General features: G+C 30.8%; 1 protein-coding gene across 1 annotated transcript; it reads left to right on the top strand.

The window, feature by feature from the left end:
* LOC109328457 (subtilisin-like protease SBT2.3) lies at nucleotides 3,503-10,909 on the top strand. The gene is made up of 10 exons (XM_019561928.1): nucleotides 3,503-4,074; nucleotides 4,487-4,640; nucleotides 4,844-5,238; nucleotides 5,662-5,757; nucleotides 7,267-7,339; nucleotides 7,774-8,056; nucleotides 8,428-8,759; nucleotides 8,997-9,267; nucleotides 9,457-9,738; nucleotides 10,307-10,909. Exons 1-10 carry the CDS (start codon nucleotides 3,863-3,865, stop codon nucleotides 10,729-10,731), a joined length of 2,523 nt encoding a protein of 840 aa, XP_019417473.1. The 5' UTR covers nucleotides 3,503-3,862; the 3' UTR covers nucleotides 10,732-10,909.

Here is a 14,598-nt window from a genome sequence, read left to right as displayed (position 1 = left end):
AACCCCATTAATAAATTCTTTTATTTCTTCTCTTTTATTTATTTGATTGCTTGTGGCTAACGCCACACAAAAATCACTTCCGCCGCACAAACAACAGGTATATATCAATCATCACTTAGGCACAAAATTATAATTTGCTCTTGAAGAATATAATTCTAAAGCATGGAGAATAAATTCAATTAAATATAATGCATGTATCTTTTAAATAAAGTCTTCTCAATATTATATATATTATGGATATGTAATTTAACATGTGAAATAATTTTTTTTTTTTTGTGAGACGAGTCTGAGTTAAGTTATGTTTGTCCTCTACCCAACTTTATATATTGATAGAGTCTAATTTTTAACCTAACTCAAGTCGTAAACGTAATGAGATCGGACCTTATTTGGGTCCAATCATAATTGGGCCAAAACAAATGAGCGGATAAGATCGAGTCATCTTCACCCCTAATACATATATTTCATATCATATCACATCACGCATATGAAAGTTCATTAAGTTTAGTGGGATTAGAATCAGAGAGTTATATTACATGAGAGGAAGGATATCTCTATTAGCAATGTATGGATAACCAACTAGATCATAGATTATTCATGCTTTTACTTGATATCTATCAGTATAAATCATTAGATATAATAAATAATTGAGTGAGAACCAACTGACGTTGATTCAAATGATACATGTTTGATTCCCATTAAGTAAAGTCTTCAGTTTGAGTCTTGTGGATAAAAAATATGCTAAGAGAGTTAGTCATACATATATATGATATTTTTGGCTAGGATATGATTACTTATAGTACGAAAATGCTTGTTAGAAACTAAAAAAATAGTTCAGAGAGATGTGTGCATTTATAATTATTTCTTTAAGAAAAAAAATATTATATCATATTCATAAATACTTTAAAAATCGTCCAACATATTAAGAAAGTGAGATGCGGGTAGAATGTGTTAAGTAGTGATTTTTGTAATATCAGTTTAATAAAGCGTAATATTTATGCATTAACAGTATAAAGATTTATGTATAGTTAATGCATTATTATTATTTATTTTAATTGAGATTACTTTTTTTAAAAAGTTAATGATGATTATATAATACAATAAGAATATAAACACTCTTATAATGTTAATGTGTATATATTTTCTCATTTTAATAACATTATAAAAATTTATACTAGTAAATATCGACTTCAAATTAAATTTAATATCCCTTGCCGACTATCCTTTCTGCTAAAAAAAATATCTTTTGATATTTCATTTAAAAAATTGAATCCAATCATATAGCCTTTATTTGAAGAGTGCTCACAAGTCACAACTATTTAGAGATGAACACCGTTCAAAGTCAAATCAAACCGACAAGTTTATTGAATCCGATGTTGATCAAAAGTTTGTAGGTTGAGAATGATATTTTTGTGTGAGAAATTTTTTTTATATAAAATTTAGATATTGTTATTATATATCATTATTGATTTTAAAAAATATATGTTAATAAATAATGAATAAAGTACTTCTGATGTGTGGAAATAAATTATCTCTTTACATCAGTTAGACAATGATACATAACTAACTTTTATTTATTTTAAAAATAAATAAGAAAATAAAAGTAAAATAACACAAATGTCTATTAACGAGTGAATGTAAGGAGATAAGTTCTCTCATCACACTACACCATACTTTATTCCCATAATTCTTTATATATACAATACATAAATATTTAAAAAAATTATATATAATTGAATAGATACAAAAAATTTCATATACAAAAACTTCAAAATAAGGGCAAGTGCATGTTCTAAGGTTAAAGTGGCTCAAAATATGTTTTACTATAATTGCCATCTCTTAAACGAGAATAGTGGTTTGATGGTAAAGATGGATGACGTAAAGGAATGAAGTATAGAGGTTGTGAGTTCAAGTTCTACCATTAACAAAAAAAAAGACATATATAGTGATTTGATGGTGATGGTAAATGAGGTTGAAAGTCAAGTCTCATCCACAATAAAAATACTTTCTAACAACTAACAATTGCCGATAAAATGTTAATCAAGAATCATGTGTTGCAAACACTCAACCAAGTTCACCATAGTATATCTTCTATCTTGGAGTGTGTTATTATTTGTGCAATGAACTATAATTGAAAATAATATATTTAAGTTAAAACATAATTATTAAATAGTTTTGTGATCAATCATAACCCACAATACATATGAGTGATTGTGAGATAGAAAATGTGGTTTACATTAAATCATTAATTTTATTTATTATACGCTAAAGTTAGCATTGAAAAATAATTTCTCACTAACAATGTGTTAGTCTAGAGGTATAAGGTCTCGTTAGATTTACAAGATGACACAAAAGTAAATGTTTTGATTATTGATAACAAAACTTGTTGAGAGGAACAACCATAGACTTCGAAACAAATTAATTTCTTACCATAAGGTGAAAATGATACTTTTGGTTTTAAGAAAAAAAAATAATTTCTCTTACTTCGTTAAATCCACCAATTTTTATTGCCCCTTTTTCCTTGAAGATTAAAGCAATAGTTAGCAAAATCCATTTTGTATACATGATTTTTGGTGAAATTTGTCTAAAGTGTTTCTCTATAAGATTATTTAGTTTTTAAAATTCTTATTGTATAAAAAATTATTTGGAGTAAATGTTTAATCTTACATAATAATAACTTCATTTATACTTTATGTTTTAATCCTTCATATTACTCAATCATTTTAATATTTTAGAAACTCAATATACATTTATACTTTATTTTTCAATTCTACTTTTACTTATTACATATTTTTATCTCACATTTCTTCATTGTTTAATTTAGTTTCCAATATGCATTAAGTTAAATTATTTTAAGTAGAATGAAACAATTTTTAATAATTCCTTAAAACATATGTGTACCATAAATATTTAAAAATAAATTGAATAATAATTATTATCATTGGTAATATTTATCTAATCACCACTTTCATTATTATGAGTTACTATCACAACTTTGCCTAGAACTCAATAAAAAAAAGATGAAAATTAAAAAAAAAGTTGTTAACAAAAGGAAATAAAAATATTATGGTCTAAAAGAAAATATGAAAATAAAAGTAACTGATTTTGGTGTCCTAAAGGAAAATATGATAATAAAATATTTTTGACTTTTCAAAAGAACAAACCCAATCACATGATATGCCTGGATTTACTTTCTCTTTTTAATTGTTCTTTCCAACATTAAATGAAACAGTAATACTTATAAGAAATTCTTAGATGTGAAAGTAATTCATTTATAATTTTTCTATATATTTTTTCATATTTATTTTAAATTAAAATGCTATTTAAAAAAACCCAACAAAACATATAGAAAGTAAAAGAAAAAAGAAGAAAGTACAAGGTTGTTGTCATTGAAGCAAATCACATGAAAAGTCCAATGTACACACAACGAACTCAATCAAAAGCTCCAAAAAACGAATAAAACCAAATAAAACGTTCATTTTTCTCATTCTACATTGTTTCACATTTTCTTTTTCCTTTTCTTTTTATCTCTTATGAGTAATCAAAACGTTCAAATGCACACTACCCAATAAGCTTTTACCCATTGAAGATTCTCTCTTTAACTCACCTCATCCAGCTATTAATACTACATAACACTCTTTCCCTCATAAACTGAACAAAAGGGTGTTCTTCATTTTTTTACTCACCCAAAAAAGGTTCTAACTTTATCACCATTTCACTGCATGCACTTGCTTCTACTTAAGGGAAAGTCTTTAACTTGAGAATGGAGTATGTGAGTTGTTGAAGATTTGTTCTTAGATTTGGATTCAACTGGGTTTTCAGTTTTGTACTTTTTCATTTTCATTTTGTTTCACTAAACCCCACAATGGGGAACCTTTATTTTGTGTTGTTGCTGTTGTTTTGGTTTGGAATGCTTCTTCTTGTTCCTTGCTTATGTCAGAATGATTCAGATGATGCAAATGTGTACATTGTTGCTCTCAGACAAGTTCCTTCTTCTCATTATGACAGTGAGTTGAGAAGTGTTGGTAATGGCTTTAAATATGATGATTCTAGAAGAACTCAATTTCAGAAACCAAGGTAGTATCATAATCAACCCATCTTTACAAAACTTTGTTTTGTTTATTTATGTTTATTTATATTTTTTTTAAGTGAATGTGGGTGGTGTTTAGTGTTTTATGTTCTTATAGATTAAATGTTTTGATTTTCTTTGGTATGTTATGGAAAATAATTGCTTATTTACTATTTTAAATCTCAGATGTTCTTTTGTCCCAAACCATTGAAGCTTCTAGTGGAAGCTATGTGATTATGCTAAGATGATAAAGTATTAGTTGAATGATTTTTCTGTTATCATCTATAAATGATGGATAATTGTACTTGAAATGTGACATTATATTTGTTAATGATGTTCTCAATTCTCATTACTTTGCATAACCTTCTTCTTTTAAGTTTGTTGGTGAAATCCATTGCACTAATTTGATCCTTTTTTCAGATTTGGAAATATCACAAAGAAAGATAAGAGATATGACATTTCCGGAGTTCACGATTCTTTGTTGAAGAAAGTGTTAAAAGGAGAGAAATATCTGAAACTCTATAGCTATCATTACCTTATAAATGGATTCGCTGTGCTGGTTACCCAAGACCAGGTATGATGTTAGTTTTTCGACATCATGATCATGTCCTTATTTTGTAAACAAATATGTTTTCAGTTACATTTTTGCGCAGTTATTTTTTTCTGTCTATGATTTGGATTCCCATGCCTCCTTTTAATGCTTCAACACTTCTCCGTTTACGTTTAATTTACTGCAACAAACATAATATTAACTTTTGAAATTGATGAATCATGAAGGCAAAGAAACTATCAAGGAGCTCAGAAGTGTCAAATGTGATTTTGGATTTTTCGGTAAGAACTGCAACAACCCATACTCCACAATTTTTAGGTCTGCCACAGGGAGCATGGTCTCAAGAAGGCGGGTTTGAAACTGCTGGAGAAGGAGTTGTTATTGGGTTTGTTGACACCGGCATCGATCCAACACACCCAAGTTTTAGTGATAAACATGGACATCCTTATCCTGTTCCTGCTCATTATTCTGGCATCTGCGAGGTTACCCGGGATTTTCCATCTGATTCTTGCAATAGGAAACTTGTTGGGGCCCGTCATTTTGCAGCGTCGGCTATAACCAGAGGGATATTTAACTCAACTCAGGACTATGCTTCTCCCCTTGATGGCGATGGCCATGGCACGTGAGTTTTTGGCATTCTCAAATCAGTGTTATGTTTGATTAGCTATTTAATCCATTCTTCAATTTCTCGATGGCCTTGTTTGTCATCAAATACACTACTATATTCAGTCCATGATGACAAAGTCTAACTTGTCAGTCTTTTTCTACTACTATTACTAACGTAAATTGTTCTAAGATCTATCTTCCCCTGTTCCTTGGAGCTTCAATAATTCGGAATTAAAATTATCATTGTTGATAAATGTTTTGGAATTGTTATTAATCAAGTCAGGATGATTTGGTTATCCCTTGAAAATAAACATATATTTTTCGTATTGGAATATCATCAAATTTCTTGCAACATAATTTGTTATATTAGCTAGATGCACGAAAAACTAAGAATTGTCTATTTTACTTCTCTTTTTTCTGATGTATCTATAATGCACAGGCATACAGCATCTGTTGCTGCAGGAAACCATGGGATACCTGTAATTGTTGCTGGGAACCACTTCGGGAATGCTAGTGGAATGGCTCCTCGATCACAGTAAATAACCTTGAACTATATCTAAGTTTAGATTCCTGTGTTATCATTGTTATTCTTACACTTGTAGTGTAGTTATACATGTCGATGTTATAGGGTTGTGCATTGTTACGCTTCTTCCCATTCTTACATTTTCTTGAAACTACCATCATAATATAAAAAGCTTGCTGTGGGATCGTCATTATTATGGGAATGGCATTACATTACTTTGCACTTTTATCTCCTAATCTGTCTTCATAGTAGTTCATTGATTTTTGTCCCACAGGTGTAATTACTAAATATTTGTATAACATGAAATGATTGTTCTTTTCGACACGGACACATATTGCCTCCATTTTGTGATAGTTGAAAATTGATATTTGAAAGTTGAGCGGAGACTGGAATCTGGATTTAGTGTCATACATTCCCCGGATGGTTTTCCAGATCTCGCAGTTCTTGTTTGGAAGACTAATATAGGATCATTCTTGAAGGTGCTACTAACTATTTTAAAGCTATAGAGACTGCCCACACTGGCAGTTCCATGTGTCATGAGATTGCAAACTTTACAATGACATACGGGATGTGGTGAATTGATGGAAGGAAGTTCGGTCTTAACAGTTGATTGGGGAAACAATTTGAAGGATGAAAAATGAAAACTATTTAGAGAAGATGAGACAGAGTGGACCAAAATGCTTGAACAATTACAGATTTGAGAAAACATTGGTATCAGAAAAGAAGCTAAAAGTTAAGTCCTAGTTAAAGAAATAGAAATTAAAAAATTAGTCAAGGCACACACTGCAAAGCTTGAACAGTTACCGATTTGAGAAAACAATGGTATCAGAAGGAAAAGTTAAGTTCTAGTTAAAGGAATAGAAAATATATATTTTAACCATGTTACAGACTGAAGTGCCGTTTTATTGAGAGAGATGCTCAGATCCAAATATTTGACTAAGCTGAGTAACTGACGAGAGCATGGATCATCAATGTTAAGGACCCTTTTTGGTGCCTTGTCCGAGAATGCTGGCGAGTATGTCAATGACAGTGACTTTTTCACTTTACTGTGTTCAAAATATAAGACCTTTGGATATTTCTTGCTTTTGAGGAGTCCTGGTTATTTGTATTAAGTCGGGGTCTGAGAATAACTTTTACATCATTTATATACCGTTAGTTAAGTCATATATGGATCCAGTCTGTCTAGAATATTAAAGTCTGTAAATAGGGTTTTTCTTATGAAAATAGATATCTCATGATTCTCATCAAGGATGTCACATCATCATAACCTACTTTGTGTATTTCCTCTATCATTTATTTTGTTCTCTGTCCAGCAGATTTCCTTATATTACTTATCTCCACATAACTTGGTTTTCTGACAACAAATAAACCAGTTTAGCCTTTTTAAGAAGTTACGATTGATAGATTATAGTAAAATATAGAAATGGTGTATTGTTCTAGTTTGCATTTTTATTATTATGTGAGCTTTGTTAGTTTCTTTTTTATTATTTATACATGTGTGATGCCTACAACCTTTTACAGCATTGCTGTTTACAAGGCATTATACAAGAGATTTGGAGGATTTGCAGCAGATGTTGTTGCAGCTATTGACCAGGTACACATGTAGTTAATTCAGACAAGTGTGTTGTTATGAAAATCAGTCACATGAAATTCATGGTAATTTTATTTGAGAAGGTCGTGTTTTGTCTATTTCTTCATTGTCTTTGATATTGGTTTTTACTTCCCCTAGCGTGTGCCATTATGAAGAATAGTGTGGTTTTATTGATTAAGTAATTTTATCGGCTTCGTAATCCATTTAAGGTATAGTAGTTTGAGCACATATCACTTGGTGTTAGGATTCTTAAGTTATCTTTGAATAATTGAATCTCATTTCCTTCCAATTTTCTGTGAGTATCTACATGGCATTAGATTTGGGAGTTATTTTATGTAGTAATAATTTGATTCCAAGTTGTTGAGTTCACAATCTATTTAAAATGCATCCGATTTTACATTTCCCGTGAGGCTTATTGTATGTCTGGTTGTTTATAGGCAGCTCAGGATGGGGTTGACATAATAAGCTTGTCAATCACTCCTAATAGACGTCCTCCTGGTATTGCAACTTTTTTCAATCCAATAGACATGGCGTTGCTGTCCGCTGTAAGGGCTGGTATTTTTGTAGTGCAAGCGGCAGGAAATACTGGACCATCGCCGATGAGCATGTCCTCCTTCAGTCCGTGGATCTTTACTGTTGGTGCTGCCTCTCACGATCGGACTTATAGCAACTCCATATTTCTTGGAAGTAATGTTACTGTACCTGGAGTTGGACTTGCACGTAAGCTTCTGGTGCTCTATTCCTTGCTAACTACTACGGATTTATTTTAGACTAACTATTTAGAGGAGTACTGTTACACTTTTTAATGAGTGGATCTTGTCTTTGGTTTTGTTAGAAATAAAACCACTCATGAGCCATCATCTAATAATAGATTAAGCTTTTGGGATACATGACTACATGTTGATGTATGCGACTATTATTTATTCACAATGTCTTCCGGCATTGATTTATGACCCATTTGTGCTGCTTAATAATGTTCCGAAGATTCTCAATGAGTTATAAGTTTCTTCAAATATTAATGTAAGCAACCATTACTTGTTCATGATATCCACTGGCATTGATTTATGATCCATTCTTGTAATTTTTCTCAGCTGGCACAGATGGAAACAAAATTTATAAACTGATTCATGCACACCATGCTTTGAACAATGACACAACGGTTGCCGATGATATGTATGTTGGTGAGTGCCAAGATGCAAGTAAGTTCAATAAGGATTTGGTCCAGGGGAACCTCTTGATATGCAGCTATTCAATTCGATTTGTGCTCGGAACCTCCACCATCAAACAGGCTTCAGAAACTGCCAAGAACCTTAGTGCAGCTGGTGTTGTCTTCTATATGGATCCTTTTGTGATTCAATATCAGCTTAATCCAGTTCCAATGAATATGCCTGGCATAATAATTGCTTCTACAAATGACTCCAAGGTGCATTATTCATCCCCTCCAAATATATGCATGACTACATGTTGATAAAAAAATGCATGACTACATTCATATTTGTATTGGACTTGTATCTTACTCCCCTGGTTCTTATTAGGCACTTTTAACTGAATTACACATACCAACTTCTCTCTCTCTCTCTCTCTTTTACTCTTTATCGATAATCGCTCTCTCTTTTACTCTTTATCGATGATCCCTGACAGACTATTTTCTACTCTACAGATTTTAATGCAATACTACAATTCTTCATTGGAAATAGATGCAGTTACAAAAAGGATTGTCAAATTTGGGGCAGTTGCTAGTATCTGTGGTGGACTGAAAGCAAACTACAAAAATGCTGCCCCAAAGGTTATGTATTACTCTGCTAGAGGACCGGATCCAGAGGACAGCCTTCCTCATCAAGCTGACATTTTGAAACCTAACTTGTTAGCTCCTGGAAATTCTATATGGGCTGCTTGGAGTTATCATGGAACCGATTCGGCTGAATTTCAAGGTTTGTAAATATAAAATTCTTTTTCCAGGAAATCAAACATATTAAATTTAGTTAGTTCTTTTGGCACCTGTCATATTTATTATCATAACATCTTTTTAAATAGTAATGTATACTATATTGTTTTTTCTATCATAGTATCATGTAAGTTGATAATGTGGAATGTATATATCTTGTCTGCATTGCCTACAGGTGAAAATTTTGCGATAATGTCTGGCACAAGCATGGCTGCACCTCATGTTGCTGGACTTGCCGCACTAATTAGACAAAAGTTCCCCAATTTCAGTCCTGCAGCCGTTGGATCTGCACTTTCCACTACTACTTCTTCGTATGATAGGAATGGTGGGCCAATAATGGCTCAGCGATCATATGCCTCTCCTGACCTGAACCAATCTCCAGCAACTCCTTTTGACATGGGAAGTGGTTTTGTGAATGCAACTGCAGCACTAAATCCGGGCTTGATTTTTGATACCGGTAAGTCACATAAACTAATAAGCCTTTGAATTATCATATTTCAATTGTTTCAGCAATGATTTGGTTTATGTTTGACAGCTATGATACTCTAGGATAATGGTGGAGCCTGGATGCTCAAATCTGTATGTACTAAATCATTTTAACATGATACCGACATTTTTTTTCAAGACTTAAACATAGGAATTTAAAGGCCATCTTAATGGCTAAAATTGAAAATGATAATAAATAATCTAACTTATTCATTGCCATTTAAATAATTTAATATTCAAATGTGACAATTCTCACTGTTTTGTATGTTACTAATGTATGTGACTAATTTTCAAGCGTAATCAAATCAAAACTTTTATGTTCACTGTCAAAGACAACCTTCACTTTTATCTGGGCTTAGGACCGACCATGTATAACATCAAGCACAGATAGAGCATTATGACATTGTTCGATCCATGTAGCCGATCCTACCTAGTGGGACTGAGGCTTGATTGTTGTTGTTGTACTTTATACTTCATATAAGCTGCTTTATTATAGAACCTTGTTTCTAAATGTGGAACTGTACATATGTTTCTTGTAGGTTATGATGATTACATGTCATTTCTATGTGCTATAAATGGTTCAGCTCCTGTGGTGTTAAACTATACTGGCCAAAATTGTTTGCTTTATAATTCTACAGTAAATGGTCCTGATCTAAACTTGCCTTCAATCACTCTATCAAACCTAAACCAATCTAGAGTAGTGCAGAGGACAATCCAAAACATTGCTGGAAATGAAACTTACAGTGTTGGTTGGAGTGCTCCTTATGGAGTTTCAATCAAAGTATCACCAACTCACTTCTCTATTGCCAATGGTGATCGGCAGGTCTTATCGGTATTCTTCAACGCAACCATTAACAGTTCTGTTGCCAGTTTTGGGAGGATTGGTTTGTTTGGAAATCAAGGTCATGTTGTCAACATTCCTCTCTCTGTCATTGCTAAAATCTCATATAACATTACAAGCTAACAGAAATAGCATTTGTGCTTGTTTAAGTTATTCATTTTGATTTTTCTGTGGTTACTTGTATCTTTTTTGCTGAGATTATAACTCACAAGATGTGTTAGCTATTTTTTCATTCATTATAATGTAAAGTTGTTGAAGGTTCTTCTTGTAAAGCTTATGATTAGTCCTTCATTATGTGTTCCTTTCTTACTGTTTTTTGTGAAGATTAATTCCAATATCCACCAGCAATAAACAATGATTATGATGGTACTAGGCCACCTTCTAGAAAGGGTTCCTAGAAATGCATATATCCTCTCACTATAAGATGTGATCCTATGTCTCCGGGATCACATCCGTTGTCCCAAAAAGTATGTCATTCCATATCTCACTTCCTTTAATTGGCTGGAAAATAATTAAATATTTTTCTGACCAATCACAGTAATATATGAAGTGATACACTTTTTGGGATAAAATATGTGATCCTAGAATTGTGCTTCCATGTATAGTTGATCATAGCAGTATAAACTAACCATTACATCTTCTGAAGCTTCCTTTTATATTTGAGTTGAGTCACTGTAGCAATTTGAGTTTAGATAATGCTATTTTACTATTATTATATTGGGGATCTTTCTGATTGGTAAATGATTAGCTCTTGTGGAGAAATTCATGACTTTATAAAACTAAATTACATGATTATATGTTAAAGTGTTTGTAAAAAAATTTATAAAGATCAAATCTAAATGGAAAGAAGCCTCATTGAGTAAGAACTTTGTTAAAACTTTGTCTCTTTTTAACTTCTAATTTAGTTGTTGTGATTTAATTCTTTATTTATCGAAAACATCCTTCCCATAGTTCTCAAATTAAAAAGTAGTAGATAATTAGGATATAATAATTTAAGTTAAGAAGAAACAAATTATGAATAGAGGATTTTGAACATTGATAATTAAGAATGTTCAAGTTTAGACCGGTCTAAAAATGAAATAAAAAAATGGTTCAAAATAAATTACAATTGTAAAAAACCGAATATGATTGGATTATGTTGGATTGAGATCAGACGGTCTGATTTGTTTTTTGATCCAACTCTAGGAACCAATCATACCATATTAATTTGTTTTATTAGGAATATGCACAAAAAGGTTGTGTTTAACTGTTTAACACTTTAGTTCAATAATGTTAAGAAACAAGATAGAATGAAAACTCAACAATCAATTAGTCATATGATAGATTCAATAGTGTTTATTTGATATGATTAGAAAATATGTGTTTACTAAGTAATATATTCTCATATATATATATATATAATGTTTTTATAAATATAATTAATTTGTTATAGTTGCTTTATTTTGATATACAATACAATCATAACGAAGTAATAAATCAATATCAACTGCCATAATATTCAATTATTTTTTTAACGAGAACATCCTGCTAGGAATATATTGTGTTTACCCATTGTCATGACACTAATTATGTTGCAGTCTTTGATATACCATTTTTTTAAATTTATACAATAATCGTTTGCTTGTTTAGATTAACATAGTGGTAGACACAAAGTTGTAAACTTATGATATTATGTCTTTATAGTGTAGGTAAATAGTATTGTGACGAGATTGTGACAATATTAATTTTTTGGTACTACCAAATATATCTCATAACTATTTTGGGTAATGAAACAATCCTTTTCGTAGTGTATGACTGCTCTTCCCAATAAATGTCGCTCCAATGAATCAAATTCTTAACATTTTTGTCATCTTGAGGATCTAGTGGGCCTTACATCACTAGATCAATGTCTTATTGGTTATGACAATATTAATATAATGCATATAAACTTGTCACTTTAAAGTATATTAGACTTAAAATTTTAGTCATATGTATGAGTTTTGAAATATCTATATCTATACTACTAAAGGGAAAACCCAAAATAACCATCCACCATGGTGTAATTTATGGTTCTCCCTATTTTACCATCACTATTTTCTAATTTTTACAAAAAAAAAATTATATATAACCTAATGTTCCTCTCCATCTAATATATGCTCATATTATTTGGTTAATTATTTTTTATTCTTACATTACGACTATTAGTCTTTAACGTAGAACATTACGCCAATCAAATAAATTCAACTATAGATTACAAATATTTAACACAAAATATTATGTTTGACATTTATGACATACAAACTATACATTATAAATGATAGAAAAATGGACTGACAAACACAATAGTAGCTGTCATCACGCTAGTATACATAAAGTTCAATCATTTATAAAAAACTCAATCCAAAACTGATTCAAATCACATATAATGGATCAAATATCTTATATAAACAAACGTAACCGCAAGTTAATTAAATGCTGGAATTGAATGTTGTTTAACATCCAAACGAATTCGCATAGACGCCTATTAATGGGTATAAATCTAAACATATTCATCCATGTGAATTGGGAAGCAAATATGAAATAAGGAAATAATAAATGTACACCCAATTGAAAACGAGTCTTGCTCCTCTCCATTAGAGAGACTAATACATAATTTAGATCATTACACGTGACAAAAGTAAATTTTCAATAGTTCAAATTTTAATTTATTTTTGAATTAAATAACTTCAAAAAATTCATTCCCTCACATTCCTAATACTGGACTCTCAAGTACAGAAGAGAATCCTATTCATTGAAAACGGGTAAGGTCAAATGTTGGAGTTGGAGCATGGATGCACGTACATTTGAAACTTAGAACTAGCATTAAAAAAATATCAACAAGATATTGATATAATAGTAAATTGTCTTATTAGATTATTATATAGATAAAAATGTTAATGATTCAATTTTTATTCTTAAGAGTGATATTTATTGGAAGAGCTGGTTATGTACCCAAAAATTTATCATTAACTTTTTAAAACAAAAGTTCACATCATTCATCATTGATTTGTATTATTTTTATTTAAAAGTCAATAATAATTAAAATATGAATAATAGATAATTCACTAATAGTATAAAAAATACTTACACTATCTATTTATATATTAAATTCTTTATGTAAATTGGGTTTGGTGTTAGGTATGTGGGGTCCACACCACATGTATACGCGTTGGGTTGGAGATGTGATGGCCATTACATATCCATCATCTCTATTCCTTACCCACCCACATGTTTTCCGTTTCAATTTTTATATAAGTCATAATAAATGATATTTCTCTTATCATATTTGAAACTTTGAAATATTAAAGTTAATGGGTTTGAAATTATATTTCAAACATGTTAAAAATTGAATGTGTTTTAATAGGATGAAAGGAGACAACTCTTGAATTTTAGCCTTTTAGGAGACATTTTTGGAGAGGGATATCATATAATTAAGGTTAGATAATATTTCCTTTTTATTTATTTTCTTTAGAAATAATTCATTGTTTTACTTTTCATGTAGAATAAGACTATTAGGTCTATCATAAGTAATAAGTCAACTATCAACATAGTATGAACTGTCTTTAGCCGTCCAACATGCATGGGTAAAGCAACCATTGCTTGATTGGGACAGGTCTAATAAGACAAGATGTGCAACCATACCAACAACATTTGTTTGAGAATATTCTATGCACCTCTCAACTATAAATAAGGATTCCCTCGTACAGATACTCTCATTCTTAATCTTAACTCTCTTACTCTTGATATCATCTCTCTCTTCCTTACTCTTGCACTTTATAGATCTTAGGCACATTCAGAAGACACTTGTACTTTTTGCAATTACCCGCGCGGGTAGTGGTTATCCACGAGTTTTTTAATTTTAATTATATATTTATATATTTTGTAATAATTAATATGTACAAAAAGTATTACATAAATAATAAGGCATACATATGATAAATTTATGATTACAATTTAGTGATTTCAGTCATT

This window comes from Lupinus angustifolius, chromosome LG15 (assembly GCF_001865875.1).
Source record: "Lupinus angustifolius cultivar Tanjil chromosome LG15, LupAngTanjil_v1.0, whole genome shotgun sequence".
NCBI lineage: Eukaryota > Viridiplantae > Streptophyta > Magnoliopsida > Fabales > Fabaceae > Lupinus > Lupinus angustifolius.
This window is presented reverse-complemented; position numbering and strand designations above follow the sequence as displayed.

What these genes read in the sequence shown, in the direction of transcription:
- LOC109328457 (XM_019561928.1), top strand. Translation starts at nt 3,863, where the DNA reads ATGGGGAACCTTTATTTTGTGTTGTTGCTGTTGTTTTGGTTTGGAATG. An exon ending in GGAATGGCTCCTCGATCACA is followed by an intron (nt 5,758 to 7,266) that starts GTAAATAACCTT and finishes AACCTTTTACAG; the next exon opens with CATTGCTGTTTACAAGGCAT. An exon ending in ACCTGGAGTTGGACTTGCAC is followed by an intron (nt 8,057 to 8,427) that starts GTAAGCTTCTGG and finishes AATTTTTCTCAG; the next exon opens with CTGGCACAGATGGAAACAAA.